This window comes from Lissotriton helveticus, chromosome 3_1, assembly GCF_964261635.1.
Source record: "Lissotriton helveticus chromosome 3_1, aLisHel1.1, whole genome shotgun sequence".
Taxonomy (NCBI): Eukaryota; Metazoa; Chordata; class Amphibia; order Caudata; family Salamandridae; genus Lissotriton; species Lissotriton helveticus.
Genome location: NC_136061.1, coordinates 1047191884 through 1047216616, shown reverse-complemented (window position 1 = coordinate 1047216616; position 24733 = coordinate 1047191884). Strand labels below are relative to the sequence as shown.

General features: G+C 45.6%; 2 protein-coding genes across 6 annotated transcripts in view; one reads left to right on the top strand and one right to left on the bottom strand.

Annotated features, from left to right (window-relative positions):
* SSB (small RNA binding exonuclease protection factor La) overlaps window positions 1–15167 on the top strand; it is a 76387-nt gene extending 61220 nt beyond the window's left edge. For both annotated transcript variants that reach the window (XM_078681596.1, XM_078681595.1), the window contains exons 10-12: window positions 11926–12112; window positions 14240–14368; window positions 14680–15167. In XM_078681596.1, the coding sequence (XP_078537722.1) occupies window positions 11926–12112; window positions 14240–14368; window positions 14680–14846 (483 nt within the window). In that variant the 3' untranslated portion in view covers window positions 14847–15167. The remainder of the gene's footprint in view (window positions 1–11925; window positions 12113–14239; window positions 14369–14679) is intronic.
* Window positions 14370–24733, bottom strand: part of METTL5 (methyltransferase 5, N6-adenosine) — a 151555-nt gene continuing 141191 nt past the window's right edge. For 2 of the 4 annotated variants that reach the window (XM_078681600.1, XM_078681601.1), the window contains one exon: window positions 14370–14967. In XM_078681600.1, the coding sequence (XP_078537726.1) occupies window positions 14926–14967 (42 nt within the window). In that variant the 3' untranslated portion in view covers window positions 14370–14925. The remainder of the gene's footprint in view (window positions 14968–24733) is intronic. The other 2 variants (XM_078681599.1, XM_078681598.1) reach the window with 1 other exon arrangement.

Sequence of the window (24733 nt, the reverse complement as noted above, 5' to 3'; positions counted from 1 at the left end):
GAGAGCAGAGACTGCAATGCCCGCTCCGTCTTCAAGCCGAAGATACTTCGAGTTCAAGAAAGACAGAGGACGGCTCACCACACAATGCAGGGCAAGGGCCAAGCCCCGACGCTTTACGAACTTGGCCTCTCCACAGACGACGAGGACAACATCGCCGAAGGCCCAGATGACTTCACGGTCGCTGAGACCGATAAGAAAACGCCTGATAAGGTAGGAGAGTCTACGACCCCGAAAACTCCCACAGGGCCTCGAAAACCAGAGGCAGACTCTCGAAAGTCTGAGCCCAGAGCCTCGAAAGGAGCACTGGCGCCGAACAAATCGACGACCGAAGCTGCATCCTCCGAAAAAGAGCCCAGCGGATCCTCCGAGAAGGACTCCCGGAGGCCGAAGACCAGCGAAAAGCAAAGGTCATCGAAGCAGGCCCCCGAAAAAGGGGCTTCTACGTCGAAAGAAAAGGAGCCGAAAAAAGCTTCGGCACCGCCGAAAAGGGCGGCCGAAACGCTCAACGACTAACAGGCCGCAGAGATAAAGAGAAAGAGGCTCGAGGCCGAAATGGAGAACATCCTTCAGAGAAAGAAGGATTTCGATGAAAAAATGAGGAGTTACAAGATCCCCTCGAAGCAGACATCGAGCGTCGCTGTGGTACAGGAGCTCGAGGAGTTCGATGTCGAAGAGTTGCCGAAAACTCTGGAACCTTCGGAGCACGAAGAGGAGGAAGACCTCTACTACACAGAAGGGGATTACGGGGAGCAGCAGTCAAGCTACGGCTCGGGTTCCTCGACGGCCCAAGACCAGGAATGGCAGGACATCGAGGCCGAAAACCCAGAGGAGGCGGTAGAAACATACCCCTCGGCCTTCACCACCGGATGACATTGGGGCATACAATGAGGTGGTCAGAAAGGCAGCAGCAGCTTATGGAGTTAAGATGGAGGAGGAGAAGCCAGAAGCAGACTTCCTGCTCGAGACATTGCTCCCCATACAGACAAGAAGTCAGTTCCTGCCCATGCTCAAGAGTATCACAGACCAGGGGAAGGAAGCCTTCAAGGATCCGGCTACGTGCTGATCAGTAACGCCGAGGACGGAGAAAAAATACAAATTCTCCTCCCAAGACCCGGCTTACATCAAGGGATCCGTCACAGCAGATTCTATAATCGCTGCAACAGCCAGGAAAAGGGCAAACGTCCCAACAATGTCTGGACCCCCACCTGACAAAGAAAGCAGGAGGATGGATCTAACTGGCAGGAAAATTGAGAGGAACGCCGCAGCACACTGGCAGATGGCGAACTCCAACGCACTCCTGAATAGGCATCAATACCAGCACTGGGATGAGATGGGACAGTTGCTCAAGAACCTCCCGGAACAATACCGTGAGAGGGCATCACACCTTGTGGAAGAGGGGAAGAGCATCGCCAATTCGTGCCTGAAGACAGCCTTGGATGGGGCAGAAACATCCAGCAGACTGATGGCTATAGGCATCACTGAGAGAAGGCAAGCCTGGCTCAGGATCTCAGGCTTCAAGGCTGAGGTCCAGAACAACATCCTGAACACACCCTTCAACGGGGAATCACTGTTCGGAGCCCCAGTGGATGAGAAGCTCACCCAATTGAAGGACAACGAGACAGCAAGGTCCATGGGGGCCCTGCAGTTCAGGGGGATGAGAAGAGGCACCCCTACGCAGAGGCCGAACGGCAGAGGTGGAAGTCAGCGAGGAGATTCTCACCAGGGGCAACAGAGTGACAACCAAGGCCACCAGGGCCAGCAGAGGCAAGGCTGGAACTACCAAAGCAGGGGCCAGTCCTTTCGGTCAAGAGGAAATGGACGGGGCCAGAGAAGGAGAGGCGGTGAACAACCACCCTCTAAGTGACTTCACACGGGAGAAGGTGCTCCACCACCCAAACCCTCCGGGGGAGGAGCACGGAAAAACAAAGAGGAGAGGGCTACACGGACAAGACACAAAGGAACATGTAACGCCAGTAGGAGGAAGATTGAGATTTTTTCTCCAGGAGTGGAGAAAAATAACAGACAAGTGGATACTCAATATTATGCAGTTCGGATACTGCATAGAGTTGGAAAAGAGGCCACCAAACAGAAAACCAAAGAAAAGTCAGCACTCGGGAAGAGAGCTGCAACTACTTCAAGAGGAAGCCAAAGAACTCCTCCTCAAAGCGGCCATCGAACGAGTCCCTTTCAAAGACCGAAACAAGGGAGTGTACTCAAACTACTTCCTAGTGCCAAAAGTGGACGAAAGTCTAAGACCCATCCTGGACCTACGGTTCCTAAACAAATACGTCAAAACTCAAAAATTCAAAATGACGGCCCTACAAGAGGTCATCCCACAGATAAAGGCAGGGGACTTCTTGTCCACCATAGACCTCAAAGACGCGTACCTGCACATGCTAAGGTTCACAGTAAACGAGGATCACTACCAATTCACGACCCTCGCTTTCGGCCTAAAGTCCGCACCAAGGGTGTTCACCAAATGCCTCGCGGCAGTGGCCGCACACCTAAGAAGAGAGGGGATACACGTATAGCCCTACCTCGACGACTGGCTGGTAAAGGCAAGCTCTTACAGGACATGCAAAGAGCATGCAGAACAGGTGACAAGAACACTAGCAAACCTGGGTTTCTCCATACACTGGGGAAAATGCTCAATAGAACCAGAGCAAGTGAAGATCTTCCTAGGAACCCAGATCGACACCGTCCGATGCAGAGTCTTACCGAGCGAAAAGAGAACGCTCAGCCTACTGAGGGAGAAACGTCACTACCAGAAGGGGCGATCTGACAGTGAGGACTGAGAGCAAGATCTTGGGGATGATTGCATCATGCATACACTTGGTCCCCAATGTACGCCTACAGATGAGACCACTCCCAAGAGTGGCTACAACAGCAATGGTCACAAGCTACAGGAAGTTGGGAGGATCTAGTGGTTGTAACGCACAGGGTGCAGGAGGAGATAAGGTGGTGGACCAGGGAGAGAATAACAGAAGGAAAACCTCTAACACCACTGGACCCAACAGTGACCATCACCACAGACGCATCCCAGAAGGGGTGGGGCGCACACATGAACAGGCTCAGAGTGAGGGGTCTGTGGAGCCCTACAGATGCAGTCAGGCACATCAACTACCTGGAACTGAAAACTGTGTTGCTAGCCCTCAAGGCTTTCCAGAAGCACCTGTACAACCAGAGGTGCTAATACAAACGGACAACACCACAACGATGTTTTACATAAACAAACAGGGGGAACTCAGTCGTTCCCTCTGTCAAACCTGGCACAGGAGATCTGGAAATGGGCTATACCACTAAAAATAGACCTGCTAGCCATACACCTGCCAGGGAAGGACAATGCGGAAACAGATTGGCTCAGCAGGCAGACTTCAGCGTCCCACGAGTGGGAACTCAATACTCGGGAAACAGAGAGACTATTCAGGAAATGGGGCACGCCAACAATAGACCTATTTGCAACACACCGGAATGCAAAATGCCAGTACTTTGCATCCAGGCAACCAGAGGCACTGTCCCAGGGGAATGCCCTATGGATAAGCTGGTCGAAAACATTTGCCTATGCTTTTCCCCCGATACCACTGATCCCGAGGGTTCTCAACAAATGCATGAAGAGCAACATGACGCTCATCCTTGTGGCACCACAATGGGCCAGACAGACCTGGTTTTCTCAGATAATGGAGATGGCGCAGGGGCCACCACACAAGTTCCCAAAAAGAAGAGACCTACTCTCCATGGAAAACGGAGAAATCCTACACCCAGAGCCAGAGAGCCTCAACCTCTCAGCCTGGCTCCTGAGGACTTAGAATTCGCACACCTAAAACTACCAGAGAGCACCCTGCGAGTGCTACGAGAGGCAAGAAGGCCCAGCACACGCAAGTGCTATGGGGAAAAATGGAAAAGATTCACTCAATGGTGTTGCAAGAAACAGCTCCAAAGGAAACTGACAAAGGAATCCACGGTGCTAAGATACCTCACGCACCTAATTAAGGCTAAGCTCATCCTCGCTGAGGGTGCACCTGGCAGCGATTGTGGCATACACAAGAGGAGAAACAGGGAGAAGTTTTCACATCCCAAGTCGTAAAAAGATTCCTGGAAGGAGCTAAAAGAATAGCGCCGCCAAAAAGAATGCCGCCACCGGCATGGAACCTAAATGTGGTACTGACGGAGCTCATGAAAGCACCTTTCGAACCCATCCACAAAGCATCACTGCAAATGTTAACAATGAAGACGGCCTTTCTGGTAGCAATCACCTCGCTACGGAGGGTGAGCGAACTGCAGGCACTCACACTGCAAGAACCCTACATCCAGATACACAGTGACAGGGTCGTGATGAGAACAGACCCACACTTCATGCCAAAAGTGTTGTCAAGGTTCCACATGAACCAGAGTATTCAGATACCTAGCTTCTTCCAAAACCCCACTACAAGCGCAGAGAGGTCACTCCACACCCCAGACGCTAGAAGGGCTGTGATGCACTACATCGAGAGAACGAAGGAACACAGGAAAACAAAACAGTTCTTCGTATCCTTCGCAAACAGTTACATGGGCAAACCAGTCACTAAAAACACCATAGCGCGATGGATCGCACAGACAATACAATTCTGCCACAAACAAGCTGGCCAGGAGCTAACTGGAGGGGCACAGGCCCACTCCACCAGGAAGAAAGGAGCAACAATTGCCTTTCTGGCCAACACACCAATCCAGGACATATGCCTGGCGGCAACATGGGCTTCAGTGCACACTTTCACTAAGCACTATTGCGTGGATGTACAGATGAACAAAGAAGCACAAGTAGGACAAAGTGCTTCAACATATATTCAACAACCAACGCTCATCTTCCACCAAACCGCCACAAAAGTGAGGAAAACCGCTACAAAATCTATGCACAGCATAGTGAATCCAGAAAGATTCACGCTGCAAAACGAATAGTTTCTTACCTGTCGGTGTAGTTTTGCAGCTTGAAGATCTTTCTGGATTCACTAGCGAACCCACCTGCCTCCGCCAGAAAGATGAGGCTGGAGAAGAAGGTGGTAACACATAGAAAGAAAGGAAGTTGAAACTTAGAAGATACGTGAAAAGAATTACGTTGAAAAATGAATTAACAAACAAAGCCATGGATTCACTACAAAGACAGAAAAGGAGAAAGACAGAAAAAAGAATCCGAAGATGGCGCCCAAGGGTGGTAGCTTCCGCCGGAAGCACGCCGATGTCACCGAAGGTACACCAAATGGTGGGACGTCGACGCCCACCTGGGCTACGACAAAAAAAGAGAGAAGAAAGACTACGATTCCGGACCCAACCACCAGATTGCGGAATATGCACAGCATAGTGAATCCAGAAAGATCTTCAAGCTGCAAAACTACACCGACAGGTAAGAAACTATTCGTTCCAAATCATGGGTCTGCTTTGTCCCGCCACCCAAGGTTGTACGATGCCACAGGCACTTCTAGACCACTGAGTCCTTTATTAACCCTGCTCCCCACCACACATGAAGTTAGCACTTCTAATGATGATCTCTAGTGGTAGCTCCTGTGTGCAACCCTACCTACTAAAGTAGAAGCTTTTGCTGAGTTGAATTGTTGTATGCATTCCAAAATTGATGTCGTTTGAGACAAAAATGGTTACTTTCAGAACTCGAGTTGATATTTGGGAAACCAACTGTTGAATTTCCAAAACCTATTTAAAAAAAAATAATTTGAGTGACCAATCAAAAGGAATTGGGGCATTTTTTTTACAATGATTAACTTGGTAACAGAGGCATTGCAGTAATGGCTGCCATGTTTATGCAGTATTGAGTGTTTTCAAATTGATAAAGCCTTTTTGACAATGCTGGCAACCCTGTCTGAAGTGATCCATGCAAGAGTATCAGCAGTGGGTGCCTATCTTGTCTGACATGATCACGGTCATCACACCTATATTAGTAGCCCTGTATGATTTTGCTTGAACATTAGCAGGGCCACTAGAATTATGCGATTGTGCAGCTGCAGCAATTTTCGCAGTTATAGATTTTCTGGCATTTGCCACATACTTGATGATCAGCAGATTTGAACAAAAACACATTTTGTTTCTTGCTCAAATGGTTTAAAAGTTACTAAAAATGCAGCAACGTTTTGCAACGCAGTAGAAGACCCTTTGCAAAGTTGGACTGCACGTTTTTGTAGCTTTTTTTTTTTTTTTTGCAGTTTTATATAGTGCGAACTAGACCCGAACTGAATCGGGTATCAGAGCGCTTTACATAGCACCAGTTACATTACATGAGGACAATATAGCTTATTGCTATATTTTGTGGGCAACTGATACTAATGATGTGCAATCGATGCTCAGTGTTACGAAGTTTAAACATGACAAAATATTACTATTGCAAAAGTGCCGCATAATTTGTGTTGTCTTGCTGCATAATTTACTCAACCCTACCGCAATTTTTGGCTCTGTTACATGCTTCCAGTGACCCTGAACATAAGTAGATCTTATAGCAGAAAAGGTTAGACTCTTGACATTTACAATGAGGGCAATATTTTTGATCTCTAGGATACCAGTGATGTGACCTCCCCAAGACATTGGCATCTCCTCATCTAATTCTGCTATGGCTACTGAAGAATTTGCCTCTTTCGGGCATAGTAATCCAGAGGTCTGCTGAGACACTTAATGTTGGCAAACCAGTTCAACTCAAGACTACTGTTCTGACGGAGGTCCTTAACCGTGCCCAAATCACACAGACCCCTCTGCTCCCCTTTAGCAAGGCTTTACTTGATGTACTGGTGGGCCTTGGTCAAAACCAGGATCTTGCTCTAGGTGGCACAGACCTGCTCCTACAGATTCTGACTCCATTCCAGCACCCCCTCCAGAGTTTTTTGTTGTCCATTCATTTAAAAGGTCACTATGCTCGCCATTGGTCTTACTAGTGCCCCATGGGTGTTCACAAAGGTGGTGGTTGCTGCCCATCTGAGGAGGATGGGAATATCACTTCTCCCATACCTAGACAACTGGATGCTGAAGGCAGGCTCACCTCAGTCGTAAGCCACCTCCAAACTACGTGCAGCAGTGGTAGCTGCTCGACCATCATTGTGCCAGCGACAGACCTCTCTACCTATTCTGGCCCGAGCTAACAGTTGTAACAGATGCTTCATTCAAGGTTTGGGGGGGGGGGGGGCGCAACTAGAACAGGCTGATCTTACCAGACCTTCATCCACATCAGGCTGTTGCAGTTGCGAGGGACTTGGCACTGAATGCATTTCTCCCGCTCATCAAGGGGTGTATGGATGCGGAGTCATGTTGTCAAACAGGGCAGCGTGTGTTCTGTACCTGGAAGGCTTGTGTCTCTGCAAGTGGCTGAACTCTCAAGGCATCTGACTGTCCAGCACTGGGGAGGAACTTTAAATGCCAGGCCGGACTAACTCAGACAACATTGCCTAGTGGATCACGAATGGCAGTTACACTTGGAGGTGGCACAAGACTTATTCCAGCACTGGGTAGATTTATTTAACACCGCAGATAACCGTGTCAATACTTTTGCATGACTGAGTGCTCACGGCAGTCCTTTTTCAGATGCCTTCTGCCAGCTTTTGGGGGTAGGGGAGGTAGAGTGGAGACTCCTGTACACTTTTCCAACCCTCCCGCTCTGATTACTGAAAAAGATTAGGCCCAAATCAGCCTAGTGGCTCCAGACTGGGAAGGAGAGTGTGGTCCTTGGAACTTCAGGACATTTGTTCAATCAGTCCAACAGGAGTTCCTGGTTGGAGCCATTCCACAGAACCGCCATCTGGCGGAGGTGCACTACTTTGGTATCCATTCACAAATAGAGGAATCTGCGGTTGTTGGTCTCTATCAGGAGAACAAGTGGCTAGACAGTCTGACAGCTTTTTGCACTCTGACAAACAAATCGGTTACTTACCATTTCTGATAAAGTGCATAAAAAGCTGCTACCAGAAAAATGTTTAGAAAAATGTAAATCAACAATCCCATTTCACAAAAATTGATATAAACGGGCTCTCTGAGTGGGAGGAAGGTGGTTTGTCACTTTGCTGCAGTGACTATTTTAGGTCCAGCCTACGCAGCGCGAGCCATGCTGTATTGAAGTATAGAATAGAAGCCCCGTCTACTCTCTGCCCTTATTTGTCATTGGCTTGTGTCCTTCGACGTAAATGCTGACTTCTGGTCCTTTAATAGGCTTGTTAGTCCCTCCTTAGTACTGCCTTGTCTTCATCCGTAACCTCCCAAGAGGACTGCCCCTTTTACTTGGATTGCTACACTGAGAGTCTTTAGTCTGTAAGCACTATTTTCTTTAAATAGTTTCTCCTACTGCAGGCACAACATGCTTTCCTTCAACATTCAGCGCGCCATGTACGCTTTCACTTTCTAAGCAGCCTGAGACAATGGCAGCTGCTTCTTTGAATAGGTCTCGCATTTACAAGAGTTTGAGCTATTGGCATTGTAGATGACCATGCATTTTATTTGTGTTAATCATCAAGACCGATACATAAGACGGTCATTTACCAATGCCAATAGCTTAAACTCTTGCAAATGCGAGAGCTCTTGCATTGCAAGTAGTAGTAGGTCCTTATCTGCCTTACTTTCCCTTGCTGTCTACCCCCCTTCCTTCCCCTGCCCCTTAGATTGTTCTTGTCCCCTATCTGTAGCTTTTAAAGCTATCCCACTGCTTTTCGTTACCTCATCCAGCTTCTTCGTTTTTGCCATCCTCTAGTATTCTAATTTCCTTACCCCCTGTCTTTTTCATGTGTAATTCTATATAATTTATTGTACCGCTGTTAGTCTTGTAAATCGCTCTGATACCTCCGGGTCTAGCCAGCGCTATATCAAACTAAAGTAAAATAAAAAAAATGTAAAGTCTTGGCATGAAACGCTCCCACAGGCATGCAGCTTATTTTTCCCCCTCAATAAAAATAATTAAAGGTTGGGCAGCAACACAAGCACAAGGTTTGTTTTTTATGTCTTTAATTTGTATTAAAATGACATTTGAAAATTAATGTCTTCAGCTACATTTTGCTATCTTTGGAGGCTTTAAAAAATATATTTTTAAATACTATTTTGCGTTCTCTTGGCCTACACATGGGTGGAGCCCTTCACTTTTATGGATTTTAATGAAAATCCAATGAATTAGCACAAAGATTAGAAGTGATATTAAAATTACCAAAACTACTGGTCTGTTAAACTCGGGGGTGAATTGACTTATTTGAGTGGTTTGAAGCAGTTACGAGGGGAATCTATAAAAGGGGTGTGCGTCTTGTACAAAGGAGTTTTCAAAATTACTAGATCACCATGCAAGTCTCCTTGACCTCAATTTTCCTTACCTTTATTGTTGCATAGTATGCATTTTTTCATTGTTTTATCTTACCTTTTTGGGGCTAAATGGTGCATAGCATAGACCAATTTGCCTTATGTGTCTAAATTGTAATGCATATTGGCGATTTAGAAACACTGACTGACTTCCATCAGTTATTGCCTTCGCAAGATATATTTTAAATTTTTAATATGTTGAACCATATTATGTTTGACTATCTAACGGGCTAGGTGATTGTACTTGATCACAGGAGCACTGTATTAATCAAGTCTTTTTATGGTAATGTTTCATGGCGGTTTCATTAGCACTTTCCTTCTTGTGAGGCCCAAGTGCTTTCTGGGTTGACACCCAAGTAGCGCATAATTTACATAACATTCATCCCCCTTTCGAGGTTGCGATGTGCCCCAACTTAAATTTGAGTTCCTTGCCACTTGCATGGTTAACACAGGGTTGGTTATAGTTTGATCTGTATATAGCAACGTGAATAGGTGAGCAAGATGCATGATGTTTGAATGTATAAAGGCACTGGTACATATTTCAATGTTAATTTGTAATGGTATTACTAACTGTCAGACTACACCAAGCTGCACATGTAGGTATTTGTCAAATCTAGTGTGAACTGTATGTAGAAACCGCCATTAGTGAGCATTGATTAGGTCCACAGGTTATATATTATATGGAGTGCCCCTGGCAACAATTTCCAGTATACGGAGACTACCTAGTGGTGGCAGTGCAGCCTAACCCACTTGAAAATACAAAAGCACTAAATTAAGTTGACCCAGGAGAGAAGGTGCCCCAGATCACTGGAGGCTGTGCTAAGTCGCTGGTGACTATAGGGAGTCGACCAAGGAGTGAAATGACCAACGCTGGGGCATAGGATTCCATTCTATCCTGTACAGACCTGTGTTCTTGTAGGTTAGGAGTTAGTGGTAGTGTTTAGGAAATAGCAGAATCTTTAACATTTCTTGGGTACAGTGTTTTCAGGTTTGTAAAGCAAAGCAGCACCCCCCTAAGTGGGTTTTTCTGAAGGAGGCATGATTGGGAGCAGTGTCATTTATGAGCTAACGGTACTCCTTTGGGTGTAGAGTAGGTCTGGGCTGTAAATATCGAACCAGTATGATGAATTGTCTGGTGGGGCAATGCAGTGTCACAAAGTTAATCTGACTTTGAAGTGAGTTATAGTCCATAATTTTCTAGCAGTGAGGTAGTGGGAGAGTGTACTGGTCACTTGTGTCAAAATTATTCGGGGGCAGGGAGTACCATTAAGGTCAGGAGAGGCCTCTGAATCCCAGGGTGCTGGGGAGGAGAGGCATCTAGAGCAAAGACAACACAAAGGCTCAGATGCATTCAAAGAGGCTTCCCTAAAAACTAGAAAGGGTTACTGCCGAGGTCCAACAGTGTCACAGGCCAGAAGAGCAGAGGTTTGGGCCTTTCTGTCCCTAATTTTGCCAAAAAAGGAGGGTTCTCTTTCCCTGAACGTAGCAAGGGCAGGAACGCTGCAGTAACACCACAGTGTAGAAGTCGATGAGAATGAGTGAAACCTATTCCTTCCAGTCCCACCCGACTTGGGTAAAGCCTGAAATGAGAACATTACCAGGGAGAGGGAGCCTCCACAAGGGTCACTAGTAAAAAAAAAAAAAAAAAAAAAAAAAAAAAAATTAAAACGCACATGTTCGCAAGACTGCAGGACACCGCAGTCTTCTCTGGGTTCCTGCGTTTTAGTTCTAAACATCTGTTGCTTTAGATCTTCTCAGGTCAGGCAATTCTGGCTGGGGTTTGTGTATTTTCTTGCCAGGATTCCTGGTTTGTACTGAACAGGGAGCCTTCGCGGAAGTAAAGTACCCCCGAATCCCTTAGTTGTTACTCCATGATTTCGGGAGATAGTATTACTCCTTTAGAGTGCTTTCTTTAAGAAGCGCTGCCCTGGTCCCCACTTTTCTAAAAGGGATGTCCTTCAAAGATTGTTTGCCTAAAGACTGCCTGCTGTCAAAAGCACATGACACCCCGCGTTCTTTTCCCGTCGTTATTGCAGATTGGGCCCAGCAGGCTGAACTGCTGCTGACCGAAGGAAAGCACCAAAGGTTGCAGCGAAATACAGATTGCAGTTGCCAGCTCTGTAACAGAGGTGCTACCTGCACACTGGAAACGTGCACATTTGTAGCATTTATCTCCTAGAACACCACCCTTCCACCCTCTTGGGTGACCTCAAGCCCCCTGTGTATTCAGTCATGGAAACTGTCTAAATAAGATTATCTAGACAGCTGTGGTTTAGGAAATAATTCGTGGATTTTTTTGTAACATGGCAGGCTAACTAAACAGTCTTTAGTTTGCCACTTCTATTTTTTTTTTCTACTCCTCTTACATTTTCATTATGAATGGTGTTTGGATGCTTTATACTTTCGGTAAATAAATGTATGTATTCCCGTTTGTTATTAACCTGTAACAGGTTTACGAGAATAGTAACACATGCAAAAATAAGGTTTAAACGTGTGGGTTTTTCACTTGGCTTACCTGTACATCTGCAATGATGCAGAAACTACTTGGGGAGCATTTCCCCCAGAACTTAGCAAAATGTGTAGTGTGGTGCAGAATCTGCTTAAAAACTAACATTTATTTCGATACAGGGAATTATTTTGTTCAAAGAGAAGGCATTGGAAGCACTAGAGAAAGCAAAGGCAGCAAATGATGGAAATTTGCAGCTACGCAACAAAGATGTCAAATGGGAAGTTCTTGAAGGGGAAGCGGAGAAGGAAGCCTTAAAGAAAATTGTGGAGAACCAGCAAGAATCTTTAAACAAGTATCGCAACAAGGGTAAGTGCAAAGCCTTTGCATGGTGACATGTGAATAGAGCAAACTGGTTTGGTGACCTACCATGAAGTATTGATATTATATTTATATCTTCAATAGATGATGGCATTGTGATCATGTAATTTAATCAAGCTGTGTATAAATGAGGCTCATCAGACTTTTGGAAGGTTGTGTATGATGGTTTCAATTGCACTCCGATTCCTTTCAGTTATGGTGAATAATTCTTGGCAGCCAGCCGGATTTTAATGTGCCACGTTGCAATCTGACTTTTCCATCTATGGCAACCTCCTGCGCACAAGGGTACACCGAAATAAAAAAATATACATCTATTTTCCTTTTAGGATGTAACCTATGAAGTGGACAGTTTTTTTTTTTTTCCTATTTAATGCATAATATACAACATGTTTTAAAGGTTTTCTGTAGAACACATGTTCCACACACACAAGGGGGGAGAGGTTGGCAAATTTAAAAGATTTCCTTCGACACCTTTGGGCTCGTCACTGTATTTGTGTGGACGTCGGAGACCGTCTGATAAAGGTTCAAAGACGAGCATAGCATGTATGCTGGGAGTAGACTTGATGGCATGAAGAGTAGTACTGGTCCTACGCCATTCACCTCAGAAACTGGTATTATGGATCAGTGACGCACACATTGCTTGTGTTTGAGAGGCGACCACTTCTAATTGTACCAGCTCCGAGTCAGAAGTGGATATTTGAGAGCAAGAGTCTAGTCGAATGTCATGCCCACCTCTCTAAAAGTTGCCTGGATTATGGTGTGATGGTTTAAGCACACCATGCTTTCCATCTAGGGATCCCTGGCCTTAATAAATGTAAATGACGTTCTAAAAGTTGCCATTGTATCCAACCTACAATATCTTTCTAATGCTGTTCCAGAATCGGGATTTAATACTAAATTTTGCAGCGAATTGCAGTTTTGGATGTAGTCTTCGGTATTCATCATGCCTTACTTCAGTAGGCATTGTAAAACTAGATTTGAGTGAATTTGAAAGGCCAGCTCTTTTGCTGTACTCTAATCATTTGACTACAATTTCAGAATACCTACCGGTGACATTCTTTAGTCCTAGCTGTTTACTTTATATCAGGGTGATAGATGAATGTGATTGTTCCTTACTCTGATCCCAATGCTGGTGCGCTCCACTATATTTCACAAAGTTTCTAAAATTGTCGAACCTTGTAATTTATTTGATTAACTAAGTCAAATTAAGAGTAATTTATTCAAACAGCAAATATGTATGAATTAAGAATAGCTCAAAGAATCTGGATTGGTGTGCTATGAGTAGACTGAAAAAAGTAGTATTTAAATAGTGTGCTTTTAATTGTGCTCCTGATAGATCCAGATCCTTACCCATTGATCCTTGAAAGCAACCGTAATGAATCCAATGTTGGAAAGAGGTGTTCTCATTAGACCAGGACTAACCAAATGATTGCATGAATCTATAATTCATGCAATCAATGATGAGAATGCAAGTGAAGATTCTTTGCGATATTACTGATTAACGATAGTCTATTATACGTTTTTTTTTCTACTTGAACAATTCTTGTGACTCATTTGAAAAATTGATTGCAACTAACAAAAGATGTTAAGTACACTACGAGTTGCCAAAGTTCAAAATTTTTGTGAAAGCCAAGTGACTTAATCTGTCCATCGGTTAGGTTGGTGAATGCAGCTTCTTGAGCAAGAAGCTACATCTGGTGTCTTTCTGGGTAATTTAAATACTGTTCTAGCCACAATTACGGCATGACGTGGCCGGATGTGCACACTTTCTGTCAATGTTTCGCCTTGAAAAATATCAGTACAGATCCCGAGTTGTGATGCATCCTTCTTGGCAGGGCCTCCCTCAATGACATCTGTGACCGATAATGCTCCCCGCCCCATACATAAGCTACGAAAGGGGAGGTTCAAAATCTTGCTTTCTTTCTGGGAGTTTAACAGTTAATGCTTACTGCACTAGTTGGCAGGTATATATTGCACATTAACAGCAGAAACTATTTCCACAATTAAGTTTAGATGATATCAAAGATTGTTTGCACATATCAAATACACTTGTTCGAGTTGTAATGTGTTAGCAATAGAAGTTTCTACTACTAATGCAATTTACTTTGTTCTTAGGTCGGAAATTTAAAGGTAAAGGCAGAGGTGGTGGTAAAGGTACACAAGGCTCCTCCCAAAAGAGAAAAGTGCAGTTTGAAGGCAAGAAAACGAAGTTTGAAAGTGATGAAGATGATGGCGATTCAAAAGGTAACAAATGCAAATTACTTTATTAGGAAAAAGTAAACCAACATAAAAAATGAATCGGCTGATTAGCACTTTCTCAAAAAACGGAGGCAAGATGAGTGCCTGAACATGCTTATGACTGTATAATGGCAGCTTAAATGGGATTCATTTGACATTTTTACTTCCTTGCTAAGATTTGGCATAAATGATCAATGGATGGGCCTATCCCTTTGCAATTGTTTACATTAAACCTGTTTTTACATGGAGTTGATAGAAATGTTCATTATTATAACGGTAGTAGAGTCTCATTTGTGTTTTTACCTTTCAATTCAAAGGTCCACCTAGTCCCAAGAAAGAAATGAATACAGATGAAAAGGTATCCAGGGTCAAAACTGGTAACGAACCACCGAGCCCCAAAAAGAGGAGCCTGGAGGAGTCTAATGCTTCTGAGGAACCTGCTTCAAAACAACCAAAAAATGAGAATGGAGGCGGAGATCAGTAGTATCCAAATCAAACTCCCTGGACTTTTTTTAAATAGTTTTTGTTTTTTCAAGTGTTTTATGGCCATTCCTGTTTGGAAATCATTTGAAAGAAAATCTGATGAAGTCCACTTCAATATCGACCTGCAAATAAGGAAAAGAAAATTTTGTTTTACGTATAGACACACTGTCCCGTTTTATAACCAATCAGGGCATTTTATATTTTAGTTATACTGTAACATTTGTGTTTTTAAGCTTCCAGTTTTTTTGGGAGATGACCCCTCAAGCACTGAACCAGACAAAATCATGAAAACATTTCAAATATAATAAAATGTTCTTTTTCATGGGAGCTTCTTAATTAAACACTAATGAATCTTGTCATACAAATATCCAGGACACTATGATGATTTGGTATGACCCTAAGGGATCTTTAGTATTCCTGCAGCCTTCAACAAGCGTCCTTCATAAGCCACCAGATTTGGAGCACTGCTTGCACGTCCACTGGGCCTCTCTGCTTTCCCACAAAGCATTGAGCTGCCCCCCCCTTTTATTTTTGATCGTGGGATTTTTTTATTTTTTGCCTCAAAGACAAATTTTAATTAATTTAAATAAAGTAAAATAAGCAGCCCGCTCTAGTATGAAATGCACTCCTTCGACCAGCCAGGTTGATTACCTATACCAGTGTACTGCTTTGGTCGTTGCAGAAGCTAAACATTTCTGCTGTGTAGACTTAAGAAGATGCTGAGCAGGCCTGCACACCAGCGTAGAATCTAACACCGCATATCGGCACCTGGAAGATTGACTGCCTCATCCCAAGTTTGGAGAAACTCCTTTGGCCTGTTACTGCTGTGAACTTGGGTGAGGAGGACTGTTCCATGGTAAGGAGTGGGACTGGCTGGATCAGTGATTTGATTAGTTTTCATCTCCGGCTAGCTAACTCCCTCCCCGATGTTTGCAAACTGAAGGTCACTATTAGTTCTCATGGACATGTTATCGGGACTCTTTCCTGTATGCATTCCACTTTCCTCTCCTCGTCCTCCTGTGGACATTAGCACAGAGGAGACTGGTCTCTCTCAATCCCTCCAGTGAAATAAAATGAAGGGTAAATACCCCCAGATGCATGCCAATGATCTAGATTTCCGTACGGTATTTGTGCCGGTTTTGCTTTTTTCAGAGCAATTGAATTTTTTTATTTTTATAACTGATGTAGGTCTTGGCTCTGCTCTAGGGCCTTTGTATATTTTTCTTGCTGGGTTAACACACGCCATTTATGTTTGGGTGGGGGAGAGTCCCATGATCATCTTCGAACCCCAGCACGTAAGCAGAGGTGTTAATGGTATCTTCCTGTGGCACCTTATCTTTTTGAACCAGGTACAGCATACAACCAGAGCCCCTCCAAAAACACAATCCTTCTCCAGCCCATCTAAACCCAAATGAAAGTTAATCCTCAGTAACCTAATCCTTCAAATAGCCTGTAGCACATCGACACACTGTATATGATTCTATAGCTTAAACCGATCCAAAAGGCAGCATAGCACTGCACAGGGTTAAAGACTAGCAAAGTCAGCAAGTGATAGAGGTAGCTGCGGACAGTTAATATATTGTGATGCAGTGTTCTTTAAAGAGCTAATTCTTCAACTCGTTCCTAAATTGAAGCAGTGGTCCAGCAGGATATAGGTATATTGTTCCTGGGTGCATAGATTGAAAAGGCCTGCCCTTTTGTTCTGTTTACACTTCTTAGACCCCAGTTTGATGGTTTCCTGGCTGCAGGTGGGCAGAGAACTACCAGGCATGATGAGCTTGTCTTAAAGATAGGTAGGGATGCTTGTGATGGCCTTGTAAATGGTCCAGCTGGTTTTGAAAACAGTGGCCCGGTAAGGGGAATCCATAGTGTGCCATCCAAATGAGTATGTTGTCCTATCTTTTTCAGGCCGTGGGGTGAAACCTGCTGCAGTGTGTAGGATGCCCTTAAAGGTTGCCAGTGTGAAGTTAGGAAGGCCATGGAGAAAGGCACTACCGCCATCCAGGCGGGATTATGAGGATTTAAACAGCAGTTCTTAAGTAGTTTTTACTTTCCTAGAAGGGACCTAGTAGCAGGCAGTGTTTTGGTTTTTTTAGGCGGTAAGGTTGGTGTACATGGTTAATCCTAGTGACTTGACATTTGATGGAATTAGAAGTTTGAGGCAGCCAAAATTCACGTTGTTGAGCCAAGTTTGTACTGTTTTTTTTTTTTGGCCTAAAAAAACCCCCCTAATATTCTGTTCAGTTTAGGTTGGGTTGAGCTTCAGGTAGGCAATAGACATTCAGGTCTGGTTGATCAGGTGTTGTTTGAGATGTTGGATGTCTGCAGCAGAAGAGACTTTCAAGGTGCGTTGTAAATCAGCACATTAGTGAATTTAGTTTATTTGAGAGTAGAGCACCAATAATGTAGGTTCTGCAGTTCTTATCCTGATCGGAGAGTTCTTCACACTGAGGTTTCTTCAACATCCTGGTTTGGATTTTCATTGTGCCCAAAGCAGAAGAACCTTGAACCCACATATACCAACTGTCAAGCTTAATCCCCCCCCCCCGGGTTGATTCGATAAAGCCTTTCACTTTAGTGGGTTGTTCTCTTGCTCACTATCATAGCTCACCTAGTTCCACTGATACCACCACCCTTCTCACTCCACTCCTCCCTGAATAACTCTTGGTCTTCTAACACCTCAACAACAAATGTACCCTCTACACTAACTGCCCCATATTCCCGTCAATATTTCTGCACCACCATCTAATACACCCTTTCACACATCCATCTATCTTCATCCCTACCCTCACTGCAATTTACACGTACCACACTCCCCTCCACCTTCTTACTTATGCCCCCTGACAGTCATAAAAGTCCACCCAGCCTCTTGCCAATCTGTATGCCTTACATACAATTCTTATGTTGTGCAGCCTAAAGTCCCTGCCACAGCAATTCTAAAAAATGTAGGCCTGCCTGCCATTTATCTCCTACAGACTTACTGATCACTCACTAGCAACTTAAAACTCTCTCCACAATCCTTTCTCCACACAAGATACCTGCTAAACTGCTACTGCCATTGTGATCAGCGAACTGGTTAACTGCTTCTTTACCTATGAAGAACTCTCATTTTTGAAGCCACCCTCAACTCTGACATTGTTAATCACTTGGTTGCCACATGAAACCGCAGTATATTTATCTAACCCCCTTAAACTCTTGGGCCTCTCCAACCCATCCTTTCAAAGTCTTGTCTCTCAGTGATCAAGTCAGTGTTGGTGGTCCTGATGATAAATTCTATCCCTGTTGCCTGGAACTGCAAAAGACTGGTGTTTGTTTCCCCATGCCTGGTTTGGACCTGCATAACAAATATACTCGGGCTGTCTGCTCCCAAAATATTACACAAGTCTACCATTTCATGCAGCCACCATTGGCTCGCCTACACCAAGCCACTCCATACCAAAGCGGATATGCACCCAGTGCACAAAAAACTTCCAAGTAACGGCTGGCACCTTGGGTGACTTAATATTCTATATTGCTGCAGGTACTGATTTTATCCACAGCACCAAGATAGAACATTCTAAAGCATATTAAATTATTTCTCTATACCTAGGATGACAGTAATGCAGACAAGTGCCCCCTCTGACTCTTTGGATTTATATAGTGGATGTTGAATTTGCTGTATTGAGCCAGGACGTGGGGTACATTCTGGGCAATCAAAAAAGAAATACTAAGGGAGACTGAAGAATACCTCGTGGCAGCTGAATATTGTAAACTGTACCTACTCTAGCTTACTCATCGGTACTTTAGCATATTAAGCACTTCAACCCAAAATGGAATATAAGCACAACATCTTTACACATAGACCTCTATTGCAGAACCTCTTTCCAATCAAGAACAATGGATTAGCATGCTACTTAGTAACCAACTGTGCAATAACGTACGTTATTTAATGAGTGCTAATAAATGTGCCTACAATACAACTGGGGAAATATCCACCTCTCCGGGTGTGCCGACAGCCACCTACTCATCTTGAGAGTTTAACAAGACCTCATCCCTCCACACAAACCCTGTCGCACTTTATCAGCTAGTCACTTAGCCTGCTTACTGGCACGCTCAATGCAATATTTAACATGGCTGGACTTCTCTCAGTTGAAGGAAGCCACTCCATTACCTGAGTGAATGCCACATTATAAAGTACAATCTGGACTTGACTTTTGCTAATCAGTCAACAACTGTCGCCAATAAAGTGCAGTTAGCAAACTCTAGACTAATTTTGACCTAGGCTCTCATCAGCCCAAAAATATTTTTACTGTAATCTTTGACCCATATCTCTCTAAAGCCAATGGCTGTCCAAGGCCTTTGATTTAGTGGTTCCCCTCCAAGCCTCTTGGTGCCAGCTGTATCACTGAAACACTCAGGTTCACTTCTAGTTGTAAAATAAGAGAAAAAACTAGCTGCCTTAAAAGAGCCTGGAGAAAAAGGCACAGGTAGAACGAGCAATCTGTTCTATCACCGTACTGAATCTAGACAGCAGCCATAAAGAAAGGAAAGATCCCACTCTTAAGTCTGATGCAACAATTCAGGAAAGTGAATTAATTTTTTTAAATTCTTGCACGTGGCCTACTCCAGCTGCTATCCCCAGCTTTGCTAGAACATTTTATTGAAAAAAGCTAATCTTGACTCCTTGAAAATAGGCAGTAGCCAGCTTCCCTTTGCCATGCTCTCCAATGTGTTCCTACCACCACAGTAAAAATTCTGTTCCTTAAACTTGTCTATGAATTTCTGTAAGCATTCACCGCAGGCCCTTCAATTCTGCATCCTCTCCTGTAATACCAGCCAGAGCAATCCTCCATTTAGAAACATACCACATCAAGTAGATAACAAAGAATCAAGGAGGGGACCAGGCAAACTACAAACTTGTATACAACAGACCGTTTCTCCGTACTTGGTGAAAAAGCAAGTTGCCCCAGTATTGGAACTTTCATAGATTCCCATGCTTTGTATCATTCCCCGTCGTCGGAATGGGAGCCTCTGTAGTATAACAACCATAGAAACAAAAGAGAAAAATAGGCCTAGGCCTCATCTCATTTTGTATCCTATCACCCTCTTTTTGTAAAAGAGACCAAACTTTTGCCAGGACCAATCAGAGCAGCCTCACCCCCTAGAACCTTCCTGAGAGAGCTCAGAGCCTCAGATTTTTCTACCGCACGTTGTGCTAGGGAGTCTCCACTGAGCTCTGCTCAGTTTTCTCAATCTTTCTGGTTATTTCTTCAAGTTTTCTACTGAAATCAAGACATGTCTGACAAGGAGAAGGCCTTATTCAGGTCCTGTGCCTCTTGTGGGAAAAAATGACTTTTTGTGGAAGATAAGCATGAAAACTGTATTTATTGCTTATACCCTGACCACAAGGCCACAGACTGCAAAATTTGTAGAACCTTCTCTACCAAGACACTTCGTGACAGAGAGGGTCGGCTGTTGACCTGGCTTCAAAAGATGAAGACTCGGAAGGAGGTGCTCTCATCGGATGAAGAGGATTCCACATCTTTTGCGTCCTCTCACAGATCCAGGAAGAGGGGTAGGTCTCCCTCTGGTTCTTCTGCAGCTGAGCCCCCTCTTAAGGCCCCTCATAAGATCTGACAGGTCTGAGAGGGCTGGTCCCCTTCAATCTCCTCACGGAAGTGAAAAGGAGAGGCAGGGACAAGCTGCTGGATTGGTTACAGCCTCAAAGGACAAAAAGGAGGTTACTATCACTTCTCCTCCGTCCAAAAAGGAAAAATCCGGTGACCAATACTCTTCTGTCGCTCCAGGAACCGGGCCGGAGAAAAAACAGCGTCCGTCGACGACGAAAACACCAGGTACGTCGACGATGATTGCCTCTGTGAAAATTCCTGCTGTTTCCTTGGCTCCGTCGACGGGCTCGTCGTCGGTAGCGATCTCCACATCGACGACTTCGTCGTCATTCAAGGTTCCAGGTTCGTCGACGATAGCATCTTCCACGTCGACGACGATGAGCTCCGGTAAGGTGCTGTCGACAAACTACGACAACTTCGATGTCGACGCTAATGGTGATGACGACGAGTTTGTCTACGAAGCCGTCGACTATCATGCCGTCGACGACCAAGATTGCATCGACGAAGGCTGCTGTACCGTCGATGATTCCATCGGCAATACAGTCGACGACTGCTGCGCCGTCGACGGGTCAAAAAATGCATTTTCCACTGCAAAAGATGAAAATTACACCGGAAATGACGTCTCCGCGACGAGTTTCTTCACATCCACCAACAATGCTTCTGGATGATGAGTCGGATGAGAGTGGCCATTATGGGGATGCCTATAGTCCCTCAGACTTGAATGTAAAGTTGCAGGAGACGGACACGGAGGAATATTATGAGCATACAGGTGGCCAACAGTTGCATCACTATGTTCCAGAAGAGCGACGTCCGCCTGGTTTAGGGCAGGACATGGTGGCCATGCCCGCCTCTCTCATCTACAGATGATGCTGCAGGACTATCGAAACAGGTTTCCTTCGGAACCTCCACCTCAGGTGTTGTCACAAGCGCAGCCAGTTATCGGTGTGCCTCCGTTGCCAGTGGTGCCCCTCACGCCACCACCGGTGATGCCTATGATCCGTTCACGGACACCGGATCCCGAACCAGCCCATACTGTCCAGCAGGATACCTCTTCGGACGATGAGGCTGTACAGGTGGATCCTTTGACTGATCCATTGCAAGACCCAGACTGATCAGGGTGACAGTGGGCTGCAAGATCCGGACGCCACTGGTCGTAATACTTCTATCTCCCCTCCAGTTGAAATAGGGGGGTTCCATCACCTGATGGGGAGAGCGGCGAAGAGGTTTGGACTGCCGATTACGAGAGAAGAGTCTGAATGTTTCCTCTATGACGTCAAGGAACAATACAGAAGATCTGTCAAGTCCATTCCCGTAATTGAACATGTGTGGGAGGAAGGTATGAAAATCATGCAAAATCCAGCCACGGTTATTCCGGTTCTCCCCAGGCTGGAAAAGAAGTACAAGGCCCCAGAAGGCAGTCCAGCTTGTCTTCTTGGACAGCCGAAGCCTGATTCGGTGATCTCACAGGCCGCCCAAAGCAAGTCCAAAAACCCGTCCACACCTTTGACTACGCCTCCAGACAAGGACGGTAGGCGTCTGGATAACGTGGGGAACAGGTTTTCTTCCATGGCCAGCTTGCTTGTTCGAGCGGCAAATGCTCTCGCCATTCTAGGCAGATACGACCGCCAAATGTGGTGCGACATGGAACTACCAGACTCCACAAGGGATGAGGCCAAGAGAGTCCTGACGGAGGGAGAGAAATCCTCTGCTGAAGTTATCGACTGTGCTATGGCTATTGCTTCCACGACTTTTCGGGCCTTAGCAGGGTCAGCAGTGCTACGTTGCCAGGGCTGGTTGAGAGCCACTTGGTTTCGTCAGGAGGTCCAAAATAAGATCCTGGATCTCCCATTTGATGAAGAGATGCTTTTCGGTAAGCATGTTGATGATGCCCTGCAAAATATAAAAAAGGATACAGACACGGCGAAGTCCTTGGGATCACTCAACTACCGTAAGGTCCCCTTTAAAGGCGCTCGTGGCAGAGGATTCTCTTCGTATAGAGGCAACACCCAACAGAGATATTCCTCGCAATCTTCGCAGTCTTATAAGACCCAGTACTCAAATCAACGGCAGGGACAATCGGCGTGTTACTCTCGCCAACCTCCGCGACGCCGTCAGAACCGTCAAGGACGTGACAACGCCAAGCGCCAATAGCGGCCTCCTGGCTCGACCTACTGTTCCTTCCCTCCCAGTCACATCAGTGGGGGGCAGGATATCATTTTGTCTGAACAGCTGGACGTCTATAACATCGGACCAGTGGGTCTTGAATATTGTAGAGTGGCCATACGTTGGAATTCCAAGATCTTCCTCCAACAAGAGCTCCGGGCACCATCCGCACAAAACATCTGGGACTACTCCATCTCAAAGCCCATCAATTGTTCCTCAAAGGGGCAATAGAACCAGTACCTCTCTCTCAGAGGGGCAGAGGTTTTTACTCCAGGTTCTTCCTCATGCAGAAGACGGCAGAGACTTGGCGCCCCATACTAGACCTACGAGAGCTCAACACTTATCTCATCAAGCTCTCTTTCAGGATGGTCACTCTCCAGGAGATTCTTCCTCTTTTGAACCCAGGCGACTATTTGGCGTCTCTGGATTTAGAAGATGTGTATTTCCATATTCCTATACACCCAGCTCACAGACAATATCTGCGCTTCACAGTGGGCAAGAGCCATTTCCAATTCAAGGTGCTTCCGTTTGGCACCCAGGGTGTTCACCAAAGTGTTGGCACCAGTAGCGGCTTTTCTACGAAAACAATCCCTGGAAGTTTTCCCTTACTTGGACGACTGGCTCGTCAAGGCTCCGTCTTTCAAAGAAACTTCTCAAGCCGTTTCAACTTGCATCCAGTTGTTCCGTCACCTAGGCCTTCAGCTGAACAAACACAAGTCAGTTCTGCAACCCTCCAGAACCACCAAATTCCTGGGGGCCATTTTGGACACCACGCAATGTACTGCTCGTCCTTCGGAAGAGCGTCAACAGAAGTTGATGGTATCAGCTCGCCAACTGTTCCACAAGAAATGCCTTTCAGTCCGTCAATACAAGTCCCTTCTCGGGTCGATGTCATCCTGCATACCATTAATACCGCATTGCAGGCTGCGAATGCGTCCTCTGCAGGAAGAACTAGACAAACAATGGCGCCAAGCGGAGGGATCATTCAACGACAAGGTGTTGGTAACATCAGCAATGAGAAGGGCATGCGAATGGTGGCTAGTACAAGAGAATATCGCACAAGGTCTGACGTTCAGAATTTCACCTCCCCCCCCCCCCCCCCCCCCCCCGCCCCCCCCCCCCCCCCCCGATCATGACCACGGATGCCTCTTTGGAAGGCTAGGGAGCAGTGCTCCGAGAGCTTCAAGTCAGCGGGCACTGGAGTCCAGAGCAGCGCCAGTGCCATATCAATTTTCTGGAGCTGACGGCCATTCGGTTGGCTCTGCAGGCTTTCCTCCCCAGAGTTCGCAACCATACAGTGCTGGTCCGGACGGACACTATGACGGCCATGCACTACGTCAACAAGCAAGGGGGTATGAGGTTGCAAACTCTGTCCATAGAAGCTCAGCGGATCTGGTATTATGCGATTCTGCACAGCATCACTCTGAAAGCCGAACACCTGGCAGGCTCGCTCAATGTCAAGGCGGATGCCCTGAGTCGACAGACAGAGGTGACTCACGAATGGGAATTGAATCAATCCATTCTGGAGAGTGTGTTCTCTGTTTGGGGGACACCAACCATCGACCTGTTTGCTTCTCCGGTGAAAGCCAAATGCCGGTTTTACGCAAGCAAAGTTCACCATCAGGGATCCCTGGGTAACGCCCTTTCGATGGCCTGGTACAGCGCATTCTTTTACGCTTTTCCTCCAATTCCCATCATTCCTCGAGTACTCAGGAAAATGAAGGCGGAACCCTGCAAGATGATTCTCATTGCACCAGCATGGCCCCGTCAATTCTGGTACACAGAACTCCTGCGGCTCTCCCAAGCTCCTCCAATTCCGTCCCTGTTGTCAAGGAATAAGGGGCAGGTTTACCATCCGGATCCGAACTTGCTACACTTGACAGCGTGGCTCCTGAACACAGAGAGTTCCGTCATCTAAATCTCTCCCAGGAATGTAGAGAAGTTTTGTCACAGGCTTGAGCACCAATAAAACTTACAAGGCAAAATGGAAGAGGTTCTGCCTATGGTGTCAACGACAAGGTCTCCATCATTACAAGTCTCTGCCTCATCAACTATTGCCATATATACTATCATTGGCTAAGTCTGGGTTGGCGCATTCGTCTGTGAAGGTACATCT